Source organism: Chlamydomonas reinhardtii, chromosome 16 (assembly GCF_000002595.2).
Source record: "Chlamydomonas reinhardtii strain CC-503 cw92 mt+ chromosome 16, whole genome shotgun sequence".
Taxonomy (NCBI): domain Eukaryota; kingdom Viridiplantae; phylum Chlorophyta; class Chlorophyceae; order Chlamydomonadales; family Chlamydomonadaceae; genus Chlamydomonas; species Chlamydomonas reinhardtii.
In genome coordinates this window covers 1,568,054-1,592,830 of record NC_057019.1, presented here as the reverse complement: position 1 = coordinate 1,592,830, position 24,777 = coordinate 1,568,054, and the positions used below count along the sequence as shown (strand labels likewise).

Here is a 24,777-nt window from a genome sequence, read left to right as displayed (position 1 = left end):
AACGCCATCGTTGCTAACGGTTCAGGCCACCACTAGCAGCTCAGCAACCCGTCTGTGACGTTTGAGCTACGTACTCGATTTCCCGCGGTTCCTTGCCACCGCTCGTCCGCATGGGTGTGCGACCTTTCGCCTTTCTGCCCTTTCAGTACCCTTGGTCCGCCATCTAAAGACTTATCTGTGCGAAGCGCATACAACTTAAACTCTAACAGGTCCTATACTAACTTTTCCACCATCGCTGTTTGGGCGATTGTTCTCTGGCCTGTTCTCTGGCCGCTGACTTTGCCTGCGCTATACGCAAACAAGCAAACCAAACGACTTAGTCGCTGATATTCCATTGGGCCGCCCGCCGCATTAGGTAGCCAGTCGCTCTAGACGCGCCAGCCAGCAGTGCAGGCGCGAGCCGCTAAAAATGAGCTATGATGAGGTGGAGATTGAGGACATGACGTGGAACGAAAAGCTGCAAGCGTACACGTACCCGTGCCCATGCGGCGACCTCTTCCAAATTACCCTGGTAAGCGCCGCCCTTGTCGCGTTCTCTAACCTTACCTGATGATGGGCAATACAGCTGTGTAAGGATGATGATTTGGGCATAACACACTGTCCAGGAGGAGCTGCGAGCAGGCGAGGAAATTGCCCGATGCCCCAGCTGCAGCCTCTACATCACGGTCATCTATGACCCGGTGAGCCCTGCGGACAGGGTCTTGCTCTGACTAGGGATCTAACTCAGGAGGGATGCAATATGGGAATTGCACTGGCGTGAGACGGGCTGCACGGTTCAAGGAGTGGGGCTGGTATGCACGCGGGTGGCACGCTGGACTGACTGAGTCTTCTTGACGCTTGCGGTGCTTGGGTTCGTGATGGCTTTTTTACTGATAGGAACGGCCCTTTGAATTACGTTTGCAGGAAGATTATGAGAACGCAGAGCCACCAACGAGAGGAACCGACAGTAAAGTGCCTTCGGCGGCACCTCAGCCTTCTGAGGTGGAAGTCCACTGATGACACGGAGTGCCTGCTAGGCCGACGAGTTCGGTGTAGTGGGGCGTGCTGGATGCATCAAGCTGCGCATCAATGCGGCTGAGAGTTGCAATGCCTCTGCAGTTTGAGGCACTATGAGCTCAACGTGCAGCACGTGGTTGCGTGCAAGGCTGCGTGCGACCCCACTAGCGCACGAGACGTGTCACAGCAAGAGACTGAAAGCATGTTATAGCACTTCCAAGTGGTTGCACTGGCCTGACGCGATTGTGCATGCTTGGACGGCGTCACATTGCGAGTTGTGGGATAGAAATGCAGGATGGCGAGCCGCATCACTTCTGGACGGCGGGCACTTAGCATGGGGTCCGGAGTGATCGCACTGCGCATGCATTTGGCTTGAGCGACGGTTGTAGCAAGGGACGAGGTTGAGCTGAGCGAGGAGGGGCTGTCATTTTGTTAGGCGGGGGCGCGGAGCAATCCACCCACTGCACGCGGGTAGGACAACATCAAAGCGAAGTATGTAGTGATATCAGGTAGCAACAATGTGTGGGCGTGGCGCAGAGGTGCCCTGCTGTGGCGCTCGGCAACTGCTCTATCCGACCACCCACCACGCTTTTGTTGTGAGCGTGGTCGGGTGCTCTGAGGTCTGCGGGGTCGGCGCTGCATGCATGAAGACTGAACACGTGTTCGGGCATGGGCCGTGCCGCAATGCTGAAGGCCCCCAGCATTGCACTTGTCCATGCGGGCGGGGCGGGGGTCTTACTGGCACGACCGTGCGTACTACCAATCAATTAGAAATATGTGAGAGACTTCATTGTAGGGTTGCATGGCACGCAGGCACGGACTGAGGCACTGGGGTGGATTGATGTGCGGGACAGGCAAGCCGGGGACAGGTGAAGTGATATGATATGACCACGGCACCACTGCTGAGTGACTACAGTCGACTTCAGTGTGCAGACATAGCTGACTTACCTGAGCACACGTGGTGCAGGTGTCAGAGTCTCACGTCTCCATGAAGTCGGGCGTGTATTTCTCAGATGAGGTGCGGCGAGTAGATGGGCGGCCGACAACTGGGCGTCTTGCCCTGCCATGCGCCTCATGCGCCTCCGCCTCTTATACCATCTGCATATATTTGCATGCAGCTGAACTGCAAAACCGCAGGCCGTTTGGAAAGCAAAAGGCCAGGGCAGAGTGGAGCCACTGAATCGTCGGCTGCGTCACACGTCTGTCACAACGGGCGGTGCATTGCTGCCTAGCTAGGGCGACAAGTGTTCCCCGGTCCGCGTGCGTGCTAGGGGCGCTAGGTGCAACGCATTGCAGTGTGACAGGCCGTGATGGGAAGGCGCGGCGTGCATGTGCGTAGAGGGGGCGGGCGTGCTGTCTTTGTTACTAAGCATTGAACGCAGCACCGGCGGGTTGTGTGCGCGTGTGTGTTAGGGACGCTAAGTGCAGCGCGTGCGAGTGTGACGGGGTGTGAGGGGAAGGCTTGGTGTGCGTGTGCGCAGAGGGGGCGGGCGTGCTGTCTTTGCTATGAACCATGGACGCAGCACTGGCAGGTTGTGTGCGCGTGTGTGCTAGGGGCACTACGTGCAACGCATTGCAGTGTGACAGGCCGTGATGGGAAGGCGCGGCGTGCGTGTGCGTAGAGGGGACGGGGCTGGGGCCATGTCGATAGGGCGAAAAAATGTCAACCTGCTACGGCGCCGCTGCCCTGGCATTTAATCTGGGCTGATGGCTAACCTCTGGCTAGGCGCTGGAGAGGCAGAGGAGGGGCCTGGGCCGAAAACGTGTAACACGTAGCATGGCGACGCACGTGCTCGCATGCCGCGGCCCCGTCTAAGTTCCGAGCCCGGCCGGCCGGCCGGACGAGTTCGAGACTCTCAAGGAATTCGTAAATTTGGCTGGATGAGGCTAGAGGCTTGCGGGAATTGGGCTACGAGCAAGGGTAGGCACGTGTGGATGCTGCGGGGAATCCCCAACCTGTGCCGCTTGCTGTTGCGCTGCCCTTGCCCCCGAGCCCGGGGCGCCCTGCCCTGCCCTAGCCCTGCGTTCTACCAGCCGCGCGCTCTTGCCTTGTCGTTGCAAATATAATGTTGGGGGCGAAAGGCGAAGCCGCCGGCAGGGTGCCAACAAGGACCGCCCATGCACAGGGCGGCGCGTTCCAGGCTGGTCGCAGTTGCACCACCCCAGCGCTGAGCAGGGGCACTGCTTTGAACTTCGCTCCGCAACATCCATAATGCCGCAAGCCACAATAAAATCAACTTCGTAACACATGATAGCTTGCCGGCCGCGAGTACCAGGCATTCGCTGCACAAACTGGGTCCCGAGGTGCCGAGGTGCACAACACCAGTTTTGGTTGCCCCCCCCGTCCCATTCGGCATTTGTCGTCAAACTGTCTGGTCCTTGTCTGCTGCTTGTCCGTTCTACACTACACATAAACTAGACACGCATTCATGCCGTGCTAGCACGCAGCAGCTGCTACCCACTGTGTCAATGTGTACCTTCGATCTAGCTGGTTGGTTCCTAGCCTGTCTCCCACGCAGTCGTCAGCCAGACCTTCTTTTCATGAACGCCACATCACGCACAAACTGACGGGGTTCTTCCACACGCACAGCACGTAATTAGGCACCGCACAGAAGGAGACAGACATCAATTGCATCCTAGCCAGCCTGCAGCGCGGGGGATACCTAACATCCCCCGAAAATGACGTATATTGTGTAAGCCCATCGCTCACCCAGTCCAGTCTTCTTGGGGGACTACGCAAGACCTGGGGCGACCTGTCATGACATATCTACGGGGGCCCGCCGCTTGGAGACGTGGAGCGTTTGAAGCGCAGCTTAGATCCGCCCAAGATGCCACGGCCACGCCATGTCCGAGCCAGACTGTTTCCGCTGGAGCCGGCGGCGGCCGAGGCACTGGCGGCGGCGGCGATGGCGCCCGCGGCGGACGTGATGGAGGGAAGCTCAAGGGCCACAGCGGCCTCCTCAAGAGCCACACCCGCACCACCCAAGCCGCCGCCGCGGCGCGGCGGGCTGCGGCGCCGACGGCGCCCAATGCCGGCTGCGCCGCCGTCACCACCACTGCTTCCCGACGACGGGCCCGGCCCATCAATGCTGCCGCCGCCGCTGCTGCCGTCGCCGCGGTCGCGCTCCCGGCCCATGCGCTCCGCCGCAGCCGCGGCCGCCGCCAGCGCCGCCCGCTGCCACTGCAGCAGTGCCAGGAAGGGCCGTGACAGCTCGCCCGCCTCTCCACCGCCGCTGCCACCAGCCGCCACCGAAGGCGGCTTCGCCAGAGGAGGATCCAGCTCGGCCACCGCCCAAGCCAGGTCGTCTGCTCGGTAGGCTTCCTCGACGGAGGTGAGTAAGCCCGGCAGCAGTACCGAGGTGCGCTGCAGCGCCGCCGCCAGCCAGGGCCGCGGCAGGTGGGGCCGGGCGTCTAGGTAGGCGAGGCAGTATAGCACACTCACCAGGTCCGAGGCACTGCGTGTTTTGTGGTCGGGGATGGAAGCGAGGAATGAGGAATAAAGCGAATAAAGATCGAGAGGTCTCAGATTCAAATACAGGAAATACGGAGGGGAGGGACCGGGTGGCGGCGCGGGCAGGTGCACAGCAAAGCTGTGAGTGCGCAGTGCGCCTGCCACGCAGCCATGCTTTCAATTTAAGCACCCAAGCCCGGACCACGCGCGCCATGCCCACTCACCCGCACGCCTGCAGCTGCCGGGCCGCCTGGCTCGTGAAGGCCTCCAGGAAGGGCGGCGGCAGGCGGTGGCGGCTGCGCGCCAGGCCCTCCACCAGCAGCACCAGCTGCGAGGGGCCCATCAGCGGCAGGGCCGGCCGCGCGGCGGCCAGCAGCGCCTGCACGCGCGAGCGCACAACACCAGGGACAGGCACGGATTAGAGACGGGTTAGGGCAAGTCGAGGAAACGCTTTGCTCCGAAAGGCACTGCAGCAGACTGGGGCACTGGGTACTGATGTGCACAGCAGCAAACAGCAAGCTCTCACGGGTGCACGGTGGGTACCCTCTCGCCCTGCACACCCTGCACACGCCCACCTGCAGGGCGCCACTGGCCGACAGCATGCCAGGCGGGTAGCCGCCCTCATGCACCGCGCTGCCCAGCGCCCAGGTCAGGTTCGCCAAGTCGTCCGCCACAGCCGAGCTACTGCCGCTACTGCTACTGCTGCTGCCAGTGCTGCTGCCGCTGCTACTGCCGCTGGAGGCTGCAGCAGCCGAAGAGGCCGCGCCCGCCAGCGCCTCCGGCAGCAGCTGCAGGTGCGCCTCCAGCCAGCGCTGCGTCGGCACGAAGCCGCACGCCGCCATGCTGTACGGCAGACGGATGAGATCCACGTGATCCAGCGCCGCCAGACGGCTCGAATCCAACGATCCGGCCAGCGCCGCCCGCCACCACGACGGCGGCGGCCGCCGCCGGACCGCGCACCAAGCGCCGCATAGCTCCGCCGCCAGCGGCGCCGGGAGCTCCGCCGCCGCCAGCGCCGGCTCCAGCTGCCGCTGCAGGCGCTCCGCCACGTCAGCCGACGGCACGTAGCCTAGGGCTGCCAGGCAGCACACCGCGCGCGCGCCGTCGGCCGCGCTCCAGCAGCTGCTGCTAACGCCGCTGCTGCTAACGCCTGGTGACGCCTGGTAGCCGGCAGCGCCGGCCATGCTTGCCATGGTGGCAGCTGACGTGGCCTCGGCGCCGTCGTAGCCGCAGTCGTCATCGGTGGCGGCCTCGAGCTGGCGGCAGACGTGGCGGGCGACGCCGGCGAGCCAGCGCACGCCGGGGCTATGTCCCCACCGCACCATGGAGCACAGGAGCAGCACTAGCGGCTTGGTGGCGGTGCCAGCAGAGGGAGGTGCAGAAACGGAGAAGGAGGAGAAGGCAGTGGTGAAGGCGGCAGCGGCCGCTGCGGAGGGCAGCGCGTGCGGGAGATGGGCGGGCGCGGCGTCGTCCGCGCCCGACTCCTCAGCTGTGGAGGTGGATGAAAAATGCGAGGGCTGCGGCTGCGGCTGCGACTGCAGCGCCGCCAACAGCACGTGTAGCGGCCGTTGCTGCGTGATGACGGCGTGCGCCATGTCCAACACGCCCACCGCCCAGCCCTCCGCCGCCACCGCCGCACGCGCGGGGGTCGGCCCGGGCGCGGGCGACAGCACCTGCAGCCGCGCCAGGGCCTCCAGCTGCGCCGCTGGCTCTGCTGCCAACAGCTGCGCGTGCAGCTGCGCCGCCGCCGCCGCCACCATGCTGCTGACAGACAGCGGCGCCACCGCCGCCGGTGTCGCTGCCACCGCCACGTCGTCTTGGTAGCCAAGCCGCTGCAGGTCCGCCGCCGCCACCAGAGCAGCAACCGGATCCAGGTCGCTAGCACCGCTGCCTGTCACCGCCGCCAGCGCCGCGGCCGCGGCACGGAGCCACGCCGCCGGCGGCGGGGCAGCCGCCGCCGTCGCCACCGTCACCTGCAGCCGCAACGCCACCGCGAGCTGCGGTGGGCTCAGCGTGTGCAGGCGGCCGCCGGTGGCCTCGTGCCACGTGGCCATCCATGCGCCACCCGGCACGTGGCCCATGCAGGCCATGCACGCCAGCAGCTGCACCAGCGACCCAGCCGACACGCACCGCTGACCCATCTTGACGCCGGTGGCCGCCTCCAACGCCACCAGCCAGCCGCGCGGCAGCGCCGCCGCCGGCACGCCCGCCGCCACCACCGCGCCTGCTAGGTCCAGCAGGTGCTGGATGGGCGCCGCCGCCAGCGGCAGCTGCGACGCAGCCAGCAACAGCACCACCGGCGGCGCCGCCGCGCCGGCTGCGTTGGCAGACGCAGTGGCGGCGGAGGCGGCAGCAGGCACGGGTGCGCACCCGGGAGCTGCCAGCATGAGCCGCAGCAGCGCCTCCAGCTCGTCGGCGCCGAGGCCGCGCAGCTTGCCGCCCACCTCGCTCGCCACGTGCCGCATCCACTCCGGCGGCGGAGCCACGCGCAGCTCCCGCAGCGCCGCCAGCAGCTGCACCGCTTGCCGCGCGCCGGGCGTGTGGCCGGCAGCGCGCGCCGCCGCCGACATGATGACGCGCCGCGCCGCCGGGGACTGCGCCACCAGCCCCAGCTCCGCCGCCGCCGTCAGCGCCGTCACGACGTCAAAGACATCGGTCTGCTCCAGCCGCGCCGTCACTACGAGCCGCACCAGCTCCAACACCAGCTTGCGAGGCGCGGTGCCGCTGCCAGCGCGCCAGCCGGCGCGCCCGCCACGCCGCCGCCGCAGCGGACCGACATGCTGCGCGTCTGCTGCTGTTACTTGCGACTGGGGCGCCGCCTGCTCGTGCTGCACGCTCTCACCGTCACAGTCCGAGCCTAGCTCCGCCTCAGCCTCTACATCCGATCCCGCCTCCGATTCCAGCTCCTGCTGCTCCGTGTGTGCGGGCGCAGCGGACTTCTGGTCCCACATGGCAGGTCCGCAGAAGGCCGATAGGCATGCCAGGGCCTCTGCCGCATGGCGTGTGCCCAGGGCCCTCGCCTGCAGCAGCTGCACGGTCCGGCGCGCCAGCGCCCGCTGCAACGCCACACTGGCGGCTGCGCCGCCGCCGCCACCCGCTGCCGCGATGGCGCTGCTGCGCCGCCGCAGCCCCAGCGCCCGCAGGCCGCCGCAGATGCCGACCAGGTCGGCGGCGGAGGCGGCTGGCAGCGCCGCCGCGGCCGCCGCGTCAGCGGCGGCAAGGAAGCCCGCCTCCACCACGACCCGCCCGCCGGCACTGCTACTGCCGTTGTGCGGCGCCGCTAGTCGGCCCAAGCCGTGCAACAGCACGCCCAGCTCGCAGGGCGCCAGGCTGCGCAGCAGCCGCGGCGACAGGGCTGCGCTGAAGGCCTCCAGCCAGGCCGCCGACACGCGGCAGTCCAGCTGCGCCAGCGCGCCCACGCTGTTGCACAGCGCCTGCGAGCCCAGCGCGTCCTCCTCCGCGCGCGCCAGCAGTGCCGCCGCCGCCGCGTCCACCCAGGCGCCCGGCGGCGCGGCGCGCAGCGCTGCCAGGGCCCACAGCATGCTCGAGATGGAGCGGGCGGGTGCCGCCGCCAGGAGCTCAGCGGAGGCGGCGCCGCGCCAGGCCGCCAGCAGCTGCCGCTGCGGCCGCACTTGCAGTCGGGCGCAGGCCCACAGGCTCATCGCCAGCGCCTGCGGCCCCGCCGTCGCACCCTCAGCCGCAAGCCGCGCCGCAAGCCCCGCCGTCACCGCCGCCTCCGCGGCGGCGTCAAGCTTGACGTGCAGCACCACGCAGGCCCACAGCATCGTCGCCAATGCTTGCGTGCTGGGGAGGCCGCCCGACGCACCACGCACCAGTTGGGCGTCCGCTGCCGTTGCCGCCTCCGCATGCACCTCCGCCTCCCTTGCTCCTGTCCCGGTTGCCGCCACCGCTGACGCAGCAGCAGCGGCTGACGCCGCCAGTGCCCCACGTGCTGCCGCCAGCCACATCGCCTCCGGCCGCAGGCGCAGCGCTGCCAGCGCCCATAAGCTGTAGCTGAGCTGCTGCGCGCTGTAGCTGCCTGCCACGAGCAGCCTCCCGCTTGCGGCCTCGAACTCGGACATCCACACCGGCCCCGGCCGCAGCCGCAGCCGGCCGCAGCCCCAAAGGGTCAGCGCCAGCGCGTGTGCCCCTGCCTGGCCCCAGAAGTGCCGCATCTTCGCCGCCAGCAGCGGCGCTGCCACCGCCACCGACGGCCGCAGGTGGCCTAGCTTCGTCGCCGGCTGCAGTGGCCGCGGCGACGCCGCCCGGCCCCTTGCCCTTGCTACCGCCACACCCTCCGCCGCCGCCGAGCATTTGCGCAGCAGCGGCGACAGCACGCCCAGCGCCCACAACATGTTGGAAACGGTGCGTGCCCCCGCGCGCGGCATGAGGCCCGGCAGCCGCCGCAGCAGCTCGTCCACCACTTCCCCCAGCTGCGGGTGAAGTGTGGTCAGCCGCAGCTGCTGTCTCCGCCGCCGCATCCGCCCTGGCTGCTGCCGCGCGTCCGCGTCCGCGCCAGCCGCCGCCGCCGCCGGCTGCTTGAGCAGGCAGTACGGATCGGCGCGGTACAGCTTGGCTAGTCGTACAAGTACGGCGCTGACGTGGATGGAATCTAGCTGTTCGTTATGCGCCGCCACCAGCTCCGCCAGCTGCTGCCAGCTGGCAGCGCGTGTGAGCTCAGCAGTCAGCAGCTGCGGCGGCGGCGGCCCAGACACCTGTGCCGTGGCGGCGCCGTCACACGCAACACCGGCAGCGACACAGTCGCTGCCTGCTAAGAGCGATAACGAGGTTGAGGAGGAGGACGAGGATGGAGACGATGGGCCCGAGCTGGACGCCGGGGAGCCCGCTGCGGAGCTGGCGGCTGCGGCTGCCACCGCTGGCCGCCCTCGCCGTGCCGGTGGCGGCGCCAACTGCATGCGGCCGTCGCTGGTGTGGCGGGAGCCGGCTGCGCTGCTGCCAGCGGCGGCCAGCGCGGACGCCGCCACCGCCGCGCCCCACGCCTCCGCCTCCTCGTGGCTGCCCCACGCACGCGCCGGCATCGCTGCGGCTCCGTGCGCTGCACCCGCCTCCGCATGCGCCTCCACCCCCGCTACTACCTCCAGCTCCAGATCAACTTCATCAAAAGGGTCGAGCGCGCGTGCGTCGTGCGCGACCGCGGCGGCCGCCGCCAGCTCCGCTGACACCAAGGCTGGCGCGTTGACAGGTTCCCCGCCTTCCGCCGGCTCTTGCCGCTTCCCGTGCTTCCCTACCGCGCCTTGGCTCTCCGAGTCTGTCCCCAGCTCCGGAACCGCGCTCCGCGTGAACGCCGCCCGCAGCCAGTCCCCTAGGCTGGAGCTGCCGCCGCCGCCGAGCCACCGCGACACTGACGCTGACAGGTCGACCATGACTCCCAGACTGCTGCTACTGCTGCTGCCGCCGTCCCCGGCTGTGCTACTGCCTGTGTGCGGTGGTGGCGCCAGCGCCTGATTCAGAGGCGTCCCCTGCGTCTCTGGCCCCGGCCGCGGCGTGCCGACGTCCACGGCGTGCGCCGACGTCCCTGCAGCGCCGCGAGGGCCGTGATCCGCTGCAGAACTTCCGGTGGTCCCTGCCTGAGCGTCTGCTCCAGCCAGACTCTCGGACCCTCGCGGTGGCTGGAGCACATGCGTCGATGCAGCAGCAGCAACAGCGCCGTTGTGCACCCGCGTGAGCGGCAGCAGCTGCGCGCTCAGCCGTTGACCCCTGCCAACGCCGCGACTCCTGGCGACCCCAGCTGTTGCGAGACCCGAGCCCATGCCAGTGCTGGTGCTCGGCACCAGCGCTTGGTCCGTCACCCCCTCCCGCCAGGCCAGCGCGCTCCCGGGGGGCCCCGTCGTTGACGTCGGGCCGCTGGCATCCGAGATGGAAGTCTGGTCGGAGCCGAGCGATCGACCCAGGTCAAGACGCCGAATGCTAGCATTATTGCTGACCGAATAGTCCGACGGCGTTGCGGCCGCTCGCCGTGTGAGCAGCGACCCCTGCAGTCCAAGCCAAGAGCAAATTCAGGTCCACCACCATGCATGTCCCACGAATGGGCTTTCTCGGTGACCAAATTGTTTCAGTATCATGCTATAGATTTACTAGTATAATTATCAGGCTGATCGCTGGACCGCTAATCCGGCGGCTGCAAACTCACTCTGCTGCTTCCGGAAGCCCCATGCGAAGCCGCGGGCCATCGCGACGTATTCCTTACATTAGTCCTGCGTTCAATTGGGGCGGTCGGGTCAGGGATCCGAGAGCGGCGGTTCGGCGTCCGCAAGCTAGTGCAGGCACCCAAATGCCGGTACCTGTTCCGTGCGCACGGCTGAGGACCAGGAAGTTTGCCCTCTGAAGAAACAAGCGGCGTGGGCCCTGCCCTCATCGCTCAATTAAGGGAGCTCCATGGACCCGACACGCCGCCGCCCACTCCACCGCTGACGAGTTGTTATTGATAAGTGAACAGCTCAATTGAAATTGTTGCCAAATTCGACAACGCGAAGGAACAGGAGCGTCGAGTTGTGAGAGTAAAGTCACAGTACTGTGCGAGTGCACTGGTCCAAATTGTGTTTCGTTTTGGTGTGCAGAGCTAATTGTGTGTTCAGGGATTGCACATTAGTGTTGCAAGGCGTATGCATGTCAAGCGCGTGCAGTGGTCAAGCACTGCATGCATGGACCGTTGTGCACTCATGAGCCCGGCCTTGCCCAGCCCCTCGCTTCACCCCGGCACCCCCGGAGCTACAATGATAATCAAATCCTGTATGACGCGCAACACATACATGCATTTGCACTCGCTTCAGACGAAATCCTTGTCCACCGTGCCTACATTACGCTGCCTACTCGGCAGCGGGGCAGTGCGACCCGCCGGCCCCACCCAGCGCCAGCTCTGCCTCCGGCCCTCCGCCCCGCTCGACTACGATCATACCGACTTACCAGGCTGAATCATGTTCTGCGCAATCAATGTCGTAACGAGTTCAGAGCCGACATGGGCAGTCGACCACTCGACCAGGAAGACGATAAAGTCTGTCTTCCGGCTGAGGCATGCCTGTCACACGACTCACCCTATCACCAGCGTCGGGCAGCGGTTGCCGCCCTGTTTCCTGCATTCCTCTGCTTCCTTTCGCTTTCTTTCTGCACATAATAACGGATACAAGACCACGCTTGCCTTGACAAACAGGCCACCATCTAGCAAGCAAGCCTCGCACCCACCAGCGGTCTGAAACAATGACGCGCCTGCAGCGCACCCCGGTCACCGGTGCCGCGGCCGCGCGCCGCACCCTGCGCCTACTGGCGGTGGCGTGCATACTGGTGGCCGTGGCAGTCAAAGCAGGTAGGCATGCATGGATGGTCCGTAAGCGTGTTGGCTTGGCACCTCTACTCGCACTTACCCGGTACACGCACCCTGCAGGCCGTGTCATCTCGGATGGCGGAGCAGGGCCGTCTACTGCCGACACAGCTGCGGCCCCCACCACAGCCACAGCCACACCTGCTCCCAAGTCTACGGGTTCAGTTCTGAAGGCTATTGCCGGGCCCTCTGCCGGCGCCACTGCCGCTGCTCGCGGCCTCAAGCAGTGGATGCCGTGGTGCGCACGGCGTGGCGTGAGGTGCTGCTGCTGGTTGCTGGCTTGCTGTGGCTGGCCTTTCCCTCACCTGCCCGTTCGCGGTTGTGCATCGTGCATGTGTTGGAGCCCAGCTGTGGATAAGGGGCCAATTGATGACATCCCCCCCGTGCCTTACCGCTCTGTCGTGCCGGCGCAGGAGCAATTTTGACACTGACAAGCTGCCGGCACTGCTGCAGGTGAGGCTGCATGGGTGGCCTCAAGGAAGGGAGAGCGTCACTGCGTCGACAATAGCTACCACATAGGTTGCAAGTAAGATATACGCCATTCGTAGGTACGCATATCCTTCGCCCTGCATCACTTTTAGCACCGTATCAACCACGCGCAGGCGGTGCAGAGCAGGGGCAAGGCGCAGGCGTCAGCAGCTGTGCCGCAGCCTGCGGTGCCGGTGAGCCGCAAAGGTTGTGTAGCCATCTAGCTCCCAGACTCCCAATCCACCAGATTGAAGTGGTTACCGTAGTCCATGTGGCCTTTGTATTGCACGCACATATGCATCGTACACATGCGGACCGGAACTGCGAACTGCGTCCAATTCGCAGCGTTACATGGTTACTGCGCTTGCCTGTCCGACAGGTAGCACCGTTGGCACAAGCAGCGCCCTTCGACATTCCTGCCGCGACCGCCTCCGTCTCTGCCTCCTCCACTGCCGCCTCCGCCCCGCATGACGACGTCGCCCTGGCTGGTACGCGTGCATGCTCATTGCCGTATCAATTATCGTGCTGCATGTGGGGGAAGCAAGGGCGCCTGCTGTGGCTTTCAACGGACCTGCGGCAACATGACACCAACGCACACCCACGTTCACCCCACGTTCTTGCCCGCAGCCGCCAAGGCGCTGGGCACAGCCTCTGGAGGGATAAACGTGGTCAGGTAAACCCCATCCTCAACAATCTTGAATATCTTGTCTCGTGTCTCGTGACAACAACCAGCCGCCCTAGACTCTACCCGCCGCATGTGCATGCACCAGAGCACCTGGGCCGTCTCGGCCTGCTTCCCCCCACCAGGGGCGCCAGGCTTTCCCCAGCTTTGCATGTGTGCTAGCCCACATCCGAGTCTGCCTACCGCCTCCTCCTACTCCTGGTTTTACTTTCTACAGCACGTCACCGCTGTCGCTGTCAAATCCCATCGACATCATTGGCGGCAACTACAACCAGCGGGCAAATGCGGTGGGTTACGGGATGCCGTGTCCGCGTGTCGGCGGCCAGAAGTGCGTAGCTGGGTGTTTTTTTTACCGCATCCGTTCGCATGGACTGCTGCCCACGTGAATGTATGCTGACTGGTTTTGCCAAGCTCCCTTACCGGAGGCGATGACTCCTGCCACCCCTTGCTCGGCCGTGCTCGCAGGCCGGTGCTGCGGGGCACTGACAGCGGCGCGTCTAGGGACAACCGGCGATTGATGTGACACACCCGTGGCACCCCCTGAAATCGGCGATCATGGCGTGCCTGCATGTGATTATATAGATGTGTAGATGTGATTAGGAGCTGCCAGGCGTAGGGTGCTGCACGGTGATGCAGAAGGAAATAATCCGAAGAAATGACAAGGAGTCACCAAAAAAAGCGGTAGCGTGGGACTACCGTACACAGGCCTGCAGTTGCGACGCTAACCTTGAGACTGTCATACGGGGCTGGGGTGGGCTCACACAGTCGCATCTCTCCGCGACTCCGTGTCCCCAGGTGTCTCTGCACGGGTCACACAAGGTCGCAAGGTCGCGGTAGGGCCAGCATTGCCATGAACCTGCCGACGTGATGTGAACCTTCAAAGTTCCTGCTACCCACTGGCCACGGTGGCCACTTGGTCAATACTGAAGTACATCCGCTGACGGCGGCGGGGCTCGTGGGCAGCATCGGGGAGAGACCGGGGAAGTCGGGGGAAGCAGCACAATCGAAATCAAATCCAAACCCGCCCAGCATTGGGCTCGTTGAAGAAATAGCAGGCCACAAGCAGAAGGTTTCAAGCTGCATATTGTAGGGCACTTGTTGCGTGCGCTTTTAACTCGGCAACGGCTCTGGCGTTGCACATGTCTTTAAGAACCAGGGCCCTAAAACTTTACCGCGCTTGCATTCGGTCCAGCTACCGCTGGCCGGGACCACAGGAGGTGAGCAACTGTCTGAGGCGCCCGGCCAGCTCCAGTCAGAGGAGAAGCAGTTCTTGACTTGCACTCTGGACAACCCTTGCGCTCACCAGGAGAAAGACTACATCAGGACCGAGGCCCAGAAGCTATTCCGCGAACACAGGGCGCTCGCGGGGCGCGAGGCTGAGGAGCGGGTGAGCTGCGACGGAAAAGATGGGATACCCTGCCCTGATACTCCGCACTTCATCCCCGCGCTTTGGACTGAGTGAAACATGTATAGCCGCTCGACACGTCATATCTTTCAACTGCATTGATAGCGCATCGAGCATGGCAAACCCAGGCGATGTTGCATCCTTGGTTGCTCGCGACGACAGTCGCATTCTTTTACCGACATAAGTAGATGTCTGCGTACGTACCGGTGTATACATTCTATAATTGGCCGTTGAAAGCCCCCGGGGCCAGCTGGCCCTTTGAGCGAGTCCGCGTTACACGCCGTGTTTGCCAAGCAACCCTCTTGTTTCTGCACCTCGTTCACCGACCCTCCACGCAGGTCCGGGAGGGCGAGAACCGCTACGAAATCGCGTGGCATTACCAGATTCCCTACCCGCGGCTGCACCACAGCCCCAAGCAGTTCAAGTACAAAGAGCCGCCTATTATTGAATTCGGACGGCAGGACTCCCACCCCAGCAAGTAGAGGCCCGTCTCGGGTACGGACGCAAGTGCTGCCGTGAGGCTATAGCTTATGACCGGAATTGCAGGGCAGGGCAGCCGGCCAATGGACACGGCCTGCATGAGGACACGCTGGCGGTGGCCGCGGTGTAGTTACCCAGCTCCCCGTGGCCATCCTCCCTGTGCCCTGGCTGTACAGGTGACTCGCAAGCGCATCGTGCACTCCATCTCGTGGAGGCAATACAATGACGAACTCCAAAGCCGACATGGCACACCTAGTATCCGCCACCGGGCCCACAGCGGCCGGGCGCTTCAGCACCGGTGGCATGGCCAGTGGCAGCGGCGGCCCCACCACCTCGGGCGGCAGCGCCACCGGCGCACCCAACATGGGCAAGCGCTCAGACGGCAGTGCTGTGGCTGCCGGCCACAGCCCCAGCGACGTACACAACAGCGGCGGATCTGGACATGGCGGCAGCGCGTTTCCAGCCGGTGGCGCCGCGGCTGGGCACAATGCGCGCTCCTCTGACTCGGGCAACCTCGTCAGCGGTTCCAGCGCCACGGGCGCGCCCGGCTCCCCGACTCTACCTGCCGCGGTAAACGCGAAGGGCTCCACCTCAACCGCGGGCGGGCAAGCCGCGCCACATTCCACAGGCTCCCAGCGTGGGCGGCTGCAGCAGCTGGGCCAGCGGCTCAACTTCGTCACAGGCCTGGGGCGCAAGAAGCACACCACCTTTGCGGACGAGTCCGCCGCCGCTGCGGCTGCGGGCGGCAGCGCCCCCAACACCGCCACCGCCGGCGCTGCCCCCACTGCCCCCAGCACGCTGCTGTCTGCCACCAGCGGCGGCGACATTCGCGGCCTGAGCACCAGCACTGGCGGTGCCGCGGGCCCGGGAGTGCCCGGCGGCGCATCGCCCACCGTGAACAACGTGGAGGCCTTCAACCCGCCCAACCACCCCGTGAACCCCTTCTCCTACCTGGCCACGCCCTTCCGGGTCATGGCCAAGACCAAGGCGGGCGCCGCCATGGGCAGGTGGGCCGCTGCGACATGTTGGCGGGGAGTGAATGGCTGTGACTGCAGGGTAAACCGGCAGGATAGGAGCTGCGGGGGGGCTATGGCGAAACCGCAGGACCAGAGGCTGCATCCTGCACACTAGCTTTCGTAACGCCCAACCCATGGCTGCGGCTGCTTTGCGTCCTCTGTGTGCGTGTGTGTTTGCGTGTGTGCGTGACTGTGTGTGTGCCTGTGCAGGTACACGGCAGCCGCGCTGCGCCTGAAGCGCGACGGCATGCCGCCCGCCAGCTACATGTGGCTGTGGCTGGGCAACTTCAAGCGCTGGCACAAGCGCTACTTCGTTGCCTCCGAGGCGCCGGGCGTGCTGCTCATATACAAGCGTGCCAACATGAAGGGCAAGGTGAGGTGGCGGGCGGGGCGGCCGCGGACGGAGCGCTGAGAGTGGCGCTGCTGGTGCCACAGGCAGGCGGCACCAGGTGCTTGTGCTGGCCCTGCCCCTTCACCCCGCGATCTGCGATCTCTGTCGGATTGGGGCGAGCAATGTGACACACGCGACCGACTGCCGCTGCCACCTGCGCATCCCTTCGCAGGTGTGGAGCACCAGCCTGGTGGACGCCACGGTGGCGCAGGACGACTCGCACCCGCGCCAGATCCGTCTGGCCACGCCCTCCGGCACCATCTTCCTGCGCGTGCTGCGACCCGAGGAGCGCCAGCCCTGGCTCGCCTGCCTGCGCGACTCCGTCGCCACCTATCGCAAGCACAAGGAGGTCGTGGACACCCTGGCCGCCGCGGCGGGCGCGGCGGGCGAGGCCGACGGCGGCGTCGGCACGGGTGAGCGCGGGAAGGGGCGCCGCGGACGAAGTACTTGGGTCTGCTCGAGGGGCATGAGTAGGCTGAGTGGGCTGAGCGCAGGGAAATGAGAGCTACGGTCCTCGCCTGCGCCACAGTGCTTCGCCAGCCCGGCGAAAGCGGCTTGCACGAAGCACATCCGGATGCATCATTCTTAGCTGTCTGCACGGTGCGCCGGCGTCTCACTTCACCCCCCTCTGTCCTGCCGGGCAGTGGCGGGCGCGCTGCCGTGCACCGTGGCCAGCAACGCGGTGGACCAGGACATGGAGCAGCGCCGCCGCATCCGCATGCGCGTGCACGAGCGGCTTGGGGAGCTGGCGCCGCACGTGTCCGAGGTGGAGCGACACATGACGGCGCTGGGCTCGCAGCTGGCCAACACCGCGGCTGGTGGGTGTGCTGCCGGTGGGGTGCTGGGTTGTTGCGGTGCTGGCGACTGGTAGGGGCTTGGGCGCGGAAGCGCTGGTTGGGGCGGAGGCTGAGGAATTGAGGTTGAAGCAGGTGTTGGGTGATGGCGAGGCCATCGTCCGCCCAAGTAATATCGTATCTTCTGGGTCCAATCACTGCTCATCCACACCTTCGGGCCACGGTCAGCTGTCTTATCTGTTACGCCGAAATCCATGGACGCACAACGCGGCATGCAGGCTTCGGGCACCTGTCCACTCCGCTGCTGCCGCACCACAGCTCCATTGGCGCGGCGCTGAGCTCCCGCGGCGCGCGCGCACCGGGCGCCAGCGCCGAGCACGGCCCTTCGCCTGCAGCCAACAACATCAGCGGCTCGGGCGCAGGGACTGAGCCGGTGGCGCCCTCGCCCACTGGCCCCAGCGGGCGGCAGTCACACAGCGGGCGCGGCAGCGGCGGCGCCGCGGGGCTTGCGGCCGCGGCTGTGCAGGCGGCTGACAGGGAGCCGTCGCAGGAGCGGCTGGGGCTCATCGCGCGCAGCCGCAGCCGCTCTCGCGCAGCTGCACCAGGTAAGGCACTCAACACATGCCCACGCGCGCTCTGGCGCAGCGCATGCAGGCAGTGCGGGCATGCAGTCTGGGTGTCTGTCTGTCTTCCTGTCTGTGCGACACCGTACTGGTGTTTTGTTTGTGCGTCCGGTGGCATCGTGGGGCGCCAGGCGTGCCAGCTACGGACTCCCTTTGGCGTGCAAGCTTCCCGCCTGGTTTGGGGCAACCACCCACGTGCCAAGCGCCTATCTGCCGCGCGCAGGCGTGCCTGCGGCCACGCTGACGGGCGCCATGGCGGCGCTGATGGAGGCGGTGCGGGCGGCGCTGCACGCTGACGCGCTGCGCATCACAACGCTTGAGGCGGAGAACGCGGCGCTCAACAAGTGCGTGGGGGCGTGGAGCGGGCCGGTGACGCATGGTGGCGCACTTTGTGTGCGCCTTGCTATGTGGTTGCGCTCTTGCGAGGCCCGCGCGACTGCTTGTCCGTCTTGCGTGCCGTACGGACCAGCAATGACGTCCTGCACCCCTCCCTCCACACACACCCGTTTGACACACAGGACGCTGCAGATTGTGCGCACCAACGCCAACCGCAGCGGCGCCCGCTCGCGCGGTCTCAGCACGCCCGGCGTGTCGGGCATCACCGGCGCAGCCGCTGCCCGCGCCACAGTTGCGGCCGCGGCTGCGGCCGCGGGCAGCCACGCCGATGACGCTATGAGCGAGGGCAGCGCCTGCACCGCGGACGAGGACGCATTCGATGTGGTGGAGGCGTTCGATGACGGTGCGTGGGTGAATGCTCATGTCCGGCCCTGGTTCCTGAGGCGCGTACAGGGCAGGGGTCGGGGCACAGGCGGGGCGGGGCCGCACGGCGGGGCGGGTGGTGGAAGGCGAACTTGTCCAGCTTCAGGGAGGGTCGGAGAGAACGCGGTCTCGCTGCTGTCTGGAATATGAGCGGCGCCAGGGTTAGTAGGCAACTAGTGGATAAGCCAGCGCACCACTGGCAGTGCACGCATGAAGACTGGGTCTGGCCTGGCGTGAGGTCACTCGCCGAGCCACCCCGCACGCGCACTCCACCACATACACCTGCCAGGTGTGGACTACTCCATTCTTGACGACGACGCACCGCACCTGAACCGGCGCATTTACACAGACGACGACGAGGGCGGCCCCTTCGCGGCGCTTGGCCACTACCCCGGCGCGGGAGACGAGGAGATGGAGGGCGTGAGTGCCGTGGCGTGTGCGGGGCTGTGGGGTATTTGCCCTCATGCCGGTCCATCGTCATGTGCTAGTGTTTGCGCTGGCTCATCGGGGCAACTGCCGACAGATATACCTTTTCTGCAGGTGCTGATATACAGCCAAATGCATTGGCACCACACTTGCTCGCACTATGTGACGCATGGTCCTGCAGGAGGAGGACGACGAGGATGCGGAGGAGGACGCGGCGGAGCTGGCGCAGCAGGCAGAGGTGCTCAACGCACTGGAGGTGGTGCGCCAGGTGGGGCCGTGGGGGGCGTGGGGCTGGGGTGGGGGAGGTTGTAGATACCAGCCCAAATGAAACCCAACCCAGTGCAATAGAGCGAGGAGGAGAGCGTGGCCTATGCTTTTCCGGGGTGAGGGGGGCTGTAGGTGCGTGGGCCTGGGGGGCATTGGGTTGCGACACAGGGCTGCGCCGCAATGCAGCAGTGCAGCGGCTTCCGGCGCAGCGGCGGCGGCCGTTGCGCGCACAGTACAGTACAGCGAGACGATGCAGTGGCGTCCACCTCTTGTTCAAGCCGCTTCTATTTACGCCGCTTCCTGGCATCACCCGGCAAACCCCCTTTGACGTACGCCCCCGCAGGTGGAGTACATCTCCGCCAACCACAACGCGGAGCAGCTCAAGAACCTTCTGGCCGCAGACACGCCGCCGCCGCCGGACGCGGAGGAGGACGAGGGCAAGGGCAGGCACAAGGGCGGCAAGGGCAAGGGCGAGGTGAGTACAGGCAGCCACCCACGCTCAGCACACAGCGTCCTCTCGTAGCAGGGTACGCACGTGCTGCCGGTTCTCATACCTTCTCAGACCACACGCCTTCACTCCTGGCCTCCCCCACTCGCTAAGAGGTGTTCTCCGCAACCTTGGACCCGCCGCGGCTCTCGCAATGCCAACTGCACCCCGCTCACCACCCCTCCAAACCCCCCCCCCCCCCACACACACACACGAACACACACACACACACACACACACACACACACACACACATACACACGCATCCACATATGCACACACACACACACGAACATACAGGAGACCGACGCCACGCTGGGCGAAGACGATGACGACGACGATGACGACAGTGACGCCGCGCTCATGGCCACCACTGGCGGCGGGCCGTCCGGCGCCGGCGCGCTCATCCGCGCCGGCTCCACCGCCTACGCCATGGGCGGCCGCGCGCGCGTGTATGAGGGCCGCGACCGGCTGCCAGCGCCCAAGCCGCTGGGGCGCGGCTTCAGCATCTGGAGCATCCTGAAGAACATGATCGGTCGCGACCTGACCAAGATCACCATGCCGGCGACCATCAACGAGCCCACCTCCATGACGCAGCGGTGAGGGCAGCGGGTGGGCGGGGGCCCGAGGCGCGGGTGGGCGAGATTGTTACCGTTGTTTTTGTCCTGGTTGTGGCGTTGTTATGGTTGGCGGTGGGCTTGGGTGGCATGGTCAGTGCGGGGTAAGCGGGGCACGTTTTGCAGGTGCATGGTGAATGGAGATAGTGTCCCAAGCTGTGTCTGTGTGCGCGGTGAGCGCCAACCCGCATCGCGCTGTTACGTGCACGCACCTGTACGCAGCATGGCCGAGGTGCTGGAGAACCGCTCACTGCTGGAGAAGGCGGCGGTCGAGACCAACAGGTGCGACCGGGCTTGACGGTGGAGTCTGGTGCATAGAGGCACACACCAATCGGTATAACGCCATCACCGCGCCAGCACGGCCCAACGCACCTGCGCACATCCACCCCAAGGCCATGCCTCAGGACCTACTACAACCCCATTCATGCCCCGCCTGCGTCACTCTTGCCACATGGGCATCCCCGACCCCTGGCTGTCTCCCCACACCCCCGCCTCCATGGCGAATCTGACCCTCCCTCCCTACGCGCCATACACGCACGCACACCCCGCCACGCCCGTGTGTTGCCACGTAGTCTGGACCGGCTGATGCTGGTGGCCTGCTGGCTGCTGGCGGGCTACAACAGCCAGCCGCAGCGCGACAACAAGCCCTTCAACCCGCTGCTGGGAGAGACCTACGAGTGGGTGGCGCCGGACGGCACGGCCAGGTGCGGCGGGCCGGCGCAGTGGCGCTGTGTGTGAGGGGGTAAAGTCACGTGAGAAGGCGGGAAAGGAAGATTGCAGGATGATTGGAGGTTGACATGCGCCGTAATATGGGGACGGGGCTGGCATGGGGGCGGTCACTAGTACGGTAATCTTTCGGCGGCGGCTTCAAGGAGGACCCGCAGAAGGCGCGCCGCCGCGGCCTTGCACATGCCCCTGCCGTCGTCTTCTGGAACCAAGTGCGCAGGCCAATTCTCGGTTGCTCCCCTGCGTTCGCGTATGTGGACGTGTGCGTCTGTGCCTCCCCTGCGCTGCCCCCAGGTACCTGTGCGAGCAAGTCAGCCACCACCCGCCCGTGTCGTGCTTCGTGGGCGAGGGCGCAGGTGCGTGGCATGGCGCTGCGATGGCGATGGGGGCTGGGGGTCTGAGGCATGGCGTGGCGTGCTCCGGACCGGGTGCAGGCGGCCCGCTGGGATGTCTGTATCAGGTCACCCGGCAACTTCCAGTGCTGACGCAAACCGTGCCCTTGCACCGCTGCCACTCCCAACCTACCACCGACCCGCAGGCGAGCAGGGCTACTCCTTCTACGGCGAGGTGGAGACCAAGACCAAGTTCTGGGGCAAGGCCATTGAGTGCATCCTGGCCGGACACATGGCGGTCAAGCTCAAGGCCTGGGGCGAGGAGTACAGGTGGGCGTGGGCAGGGCGGGGCTGGCGTGTTGCAGCCGGGGCCCAATCTAGGGAGAAGCGATGTGCTGGGGAAAGCGGCTGTGCGGATGCGGGGTGAGAGGCAGTCTGGCTCCCGCGTGTCGTGTGAGGCAGTGGCGTACTGGGCAAGGACGACGGCAGGCACCCCACGATGCCGTGCCCTGCCACGCTCCGCCCCTGTCGCACTGCTTCCCTGGCCGCCGTCGCGGACGCTGGCATGCGTCACCGACAACGGTATTGGCGTTGTTGTTGAGTCTGTTGACACTGGTGCTGGGACGACACGTCATGCGACCACACGTGTTCTTTCAGGTTCAACCTGGGCACCATCACCATCAACGACGTCATCCTGGGCCGCTTCTGGATCGACCTGTCCTGCGACATGAAGATCCGCAACGAGCAGACCGGTGCGTGACACCTGACACCGGGCACCTGGCACCTGGCTGCAACCAGTCCAGACCGCATTCCGAGTTGCATCATGCACGTATTGCTATGACATCAAGAAAACGTCGCTGCCCCCGCACCCCCTAGTAATCATCGCGGCAACCTGCACTGACGACGTCGCTTGTCTGGCCGCAGGCGAGACGGCGAGGCTGTTCATCAAGCCCTGCCGCGGCGTGCTCAAGGAGCGCGGCAAGTGCGAGGGCGTGGTGTACGACGCGCTCGGCAAGGAGGTGGGTTCATGAGAACGATGGGAAGCCGTTTCCAACAAGGGCAAGGAGGTGGGTTCACGAGAACGATGGGAAGCCGTTTCCAACAAGGGCAGGAACTGTCCCCTGAAGAGCCACTGAGCCACAGCGCTCCACAGTCAGTAAGGCTTGCGTAAGATTCGACTGCATATCGACTCCTGAATACCGTAGGTTGCAGCACTGCTGCAGTTGGCCAAGCACATGCCTTCCTCCTGAAGCTCCCGCCCCGCGCCCGCATCTTCCCGCGCGCCGCCTTCCCCAGGTGTGGAAGATCAGCGGCAGCACTATGGTGGCGCTGAACGCGACGCTCACGCCCGCGGCGGCGGAGGAGCGCGGCGCCAGCACCGACCCGCAGCTGGTCTGGACGCGGACACCCGAGGTGCCCAACCCCACAGAGCAGTACTGCATGACACGGTGAGTGCAGGGAGCCCGCGGACCGCGCAGCCGTGATGGCTGGGGCGAGAGCCCTCAGGCGGGGTCAGCTCGCGAAGCAGTGAACCTGCCTGCTACTACGCCTTGGCCGCACGCGCTCGTTCTGACGCGGGCCACTCGCTCAATGCAAACCTCTTGACCCTGATCCGCCGGATCACACTTAACTACACACGCAGGTTTGCGCTGGGCATGAACGACCCCGCCGACCCCATCATGCCCTTCCTGCCGCCCACCGACTGCCGCTTCCGACCCGACATCCGCGCGCTGGAGCTGGGCGAGTGGAACCGGGCCACGTCGGTGCGTGCGGGGCATGGGCTTGGGCGGGCGGGTGGCTGCGGTTTGCGTTTGGCCGGCGATGAAGACGTCCGGCGCCACTTGGGCGGGCTTCATTATGTTGTTCTTAAATACACGAAGACGGACAACGCTACCAGGAGGAGCACTGCGCGCTGTCCCTACCCAGCCCATCCGACTTCCCTGTATTGCCATAACCTGTTGCGCGGCCCGCCGCCGCCTCCGACCGCCACGGCTCACAGGAGAAGCTGCGGCTGGAGGAGAAGCAGCGCTCGGCGCGCAAGGAGCGCAAGGAAGCCGGCATTGAGTACCATCCGCGCTGGTTCAAGCAGGTCCGTAGGGCCGACGGCTGGCGGCAACAAGGGGTTGGCGCGAGCCTGACGAGGTCCGCGGACCCGTGTACATGTAGAGGATCATCTCATATGTTCAGACACTTGCTGTTCAGCGCCAAACCCTAACAATGGCATGTTTTTGTTCATTGGCACACGTGCCGATCGCTTCGGTAACCTGGATAACCGGTCATAGTGTACACCTCTAGCTCATCTGACGCGCGCGCGCTTACACACGCATGCACATGCACATGCGCAGGTGATGTTCGGCACCAAGGAGGCCACGCAGCTGGCCACGCAGCCGGGCGCCGTGTGGGCGTGGACGGGCGAGTACTGGGAGGCGCGCGAGAAGAAGGCCTGGGGCGAGCTGCCGGACATTTACTGATAAAGCGGCTGGCAGCAGCAGTGGTGGTGGCAGGCGCTGATAGCAGCGGGTAAGGCAGTGGTAGATGGCGCTGCGGCCGGCGGCGGCAGCAGAGTGGCGACGCGATGCAACAGAGGAGGGCAGCTGTCCTGAGAGGGCAGCAGGCTTCGCCGCGGCTGAGCAGCGAACGGAAGATGGAGGCAGCAGGTCGCGACCGGTGGTATGGCGCCCAGGTTGAAGTGAGTGTGTGGGTGGGCGCAGGCCTTGACGCGCAGATAAGGCGCGCCGGTGACTGACGGCCGCCTCTTGTGCACGGGGAACGGCTGTCGCTTGAGGTCCATGTGGGTCGTGGCGCATGATGGTAGCATGCAGGGAGCTGCGTGTACATGGTATTTGCAACGGTTTACAGGCCCCTCCACGGGTGCGACATGGCCCCACGGTATTAGGGCCATCCGTGGCTCTCGCCAACACGGCGTCCCCACACGCCAAAGCAATGTGTTGAGTTTGCGCCTAGAACAGACGACCACTCAGGACGGTGTGAGAGGGCTATCGCTGAGACGATCAACCTATCTAGCTCCGCACATCACGGACCTAGGCCGGACGGCTGGGAGGACAGCATCAACTTTCCTCCAGACTCTGCACACAAGCTGCAACACATTGGAGGGGAGACACAGGCCACGCTCACCAGCGGGCCATTGACTGTCATCATGTTCGCGTGCAGATGGCTCGGCTTGTGTGTTCAGTTGGGGGCGTACTGCTTACTGTTTCAGTTGGGGGCTTTGGATAATCACGGGAATGGCGTTGTCGGGAACCGTGGTGAGACTGATTCGAAGGGGCCCTCTGGCGTTTCATGTACATATACCGTATACCCGTCTCATCTTATCCTTTTTGGCACAGGCACAGTACTAGGTTCCTGGGTAGCATATGTGATTGGGGGATCGGGCTGTGCGCCACGTCGGAAGGCGGCAGCGAGGTGCATGGTTGTTCGGCGGAGGGGTCAACGGGCCCAAAGTGGTGAGGCCGCGGGACATAACGGATCACTGCTGTGGCCCTGTAAAGGCACGAGTTATC

General features: G+C 65.4%; 4 protein-coding genes across 4 annotated transcripts; 3 read left to right on the top strand and 1 right to left on the bottom strand.

The window, feature by feature from the left end:
* The first annotated feature begins 165 nt into the window (after positions 1-165).
* Positions 166-2,777, top strand: CHLRE_16g653850v5 (uncharacterized protein). Its single transcript, XM_001698087.2, has 3 exons — positions 166-511; positions 606-680; positions 904-2,777. The coding sequence occupies exons 1-3, from the start codon at positions 410-412 to the stop codon at positions 994-996; spliced, it is 270 nt and encodes an 89-aa protein (XP_001698139.2). The 5' UTR covers positions 166-409; the 3' UTR covers positions 997-2,777.
* Positions 2,778-2,893: 116 nt separating this feature from the next.
* On the bottom strand, positions 2,894-11,025 carry CHLRE_16g653800v5 (uncharacterized protein). The gene is made up of 5 exons (XM_043070853.1): positions 10,750-11,025; positions 10,599-10,662; positions 5,023-10,440; positions 4,672-4,826; positions 2,894-4,451 (listed from the first exon to the last, which is right to left on the bottom strand). The coding sequence occupies exons 1-5, from the start codon at positions 10,821-10,823 to the stop codon at positions 3,764-3,766; spliced, it is 6,399 nt and encodes a 2,132-aa protein (XP_042915495.1). The 5' UTR covers positions 10,824-11,025; the 3' UTR covers positions 2,894-3,763.
* Positions 11,026-11,405: 380 nt separating this feature from the next.
* CHLRE_16g653750v5 (uncharacterized protein) lies at positions 11,406-13,951 on the top strand. The gene is made up of 8 exons (XM_043070852.1): positions 11,406-11,768; positions 11,847-12,021; positions 12,197-12,236; positions 12,386-12,445; positions 12,631-12,739; positions 12,879-12,924; positions 13,151-13,220; positions 13,399-13,951. Exons 1-8 carry the CDS (start codon positions 11,663-11,665, stop codon positions 13,417-13,419), a joined length of 627 nt encoding a protein of 208 aa, XP_042915494.1. The 5' UTR covers positions 11,406-11,662; the 3' UTR covers positions 13,420-13,951.
* A 54-nt stretch (positions 13,952-14,005) lies between these two features.
* Positions 14,006-24,775, top strand: CHLRE_16g653700v5 (uncharacterized protein). Its single transcript, XM_001698088.2, has 24 exons — positions 14,006-14,150; positions 14,240-14,320; positions 14,677-14,833; positions 14,995-15,825; positions 16,045-16,207; positions 16,398-16,638; positions 16,870-17,043; positions 17,298-17,624; positions 17,866-17,986; positions 18,161-18,381; positions 18,751-18,821; positions 19,009-19,095; positions 19,438-19,569; positions 19,882-20,180; positions 20,421-20,480; positions 20,771-20,902; positions 21,219-21,280; positions 21,463-21,586; positions 21,914-22,008; positions 22,181-22,275; positions 22,553-22,704; positions 22,899-23,019; positions 23,256-23,345; positions 23,602-24,775. Exons 4-24 carry the CDS (start codon positions 15,062-15,064, stop codon positions 23,725-23,727), a joined length of 3,657 nt encoding a protein of 1,218 aa, XP_001698140.2. The 5' UTR covers positions 14,006-14,150; positions 14,240-14,320; positions 14,677-14,833; positions 14,995-15,061; the 3' UTR covers positions 23,728-24,775.
* Positions 24,776-24,777: the final 2 nt, after the last annotated feature.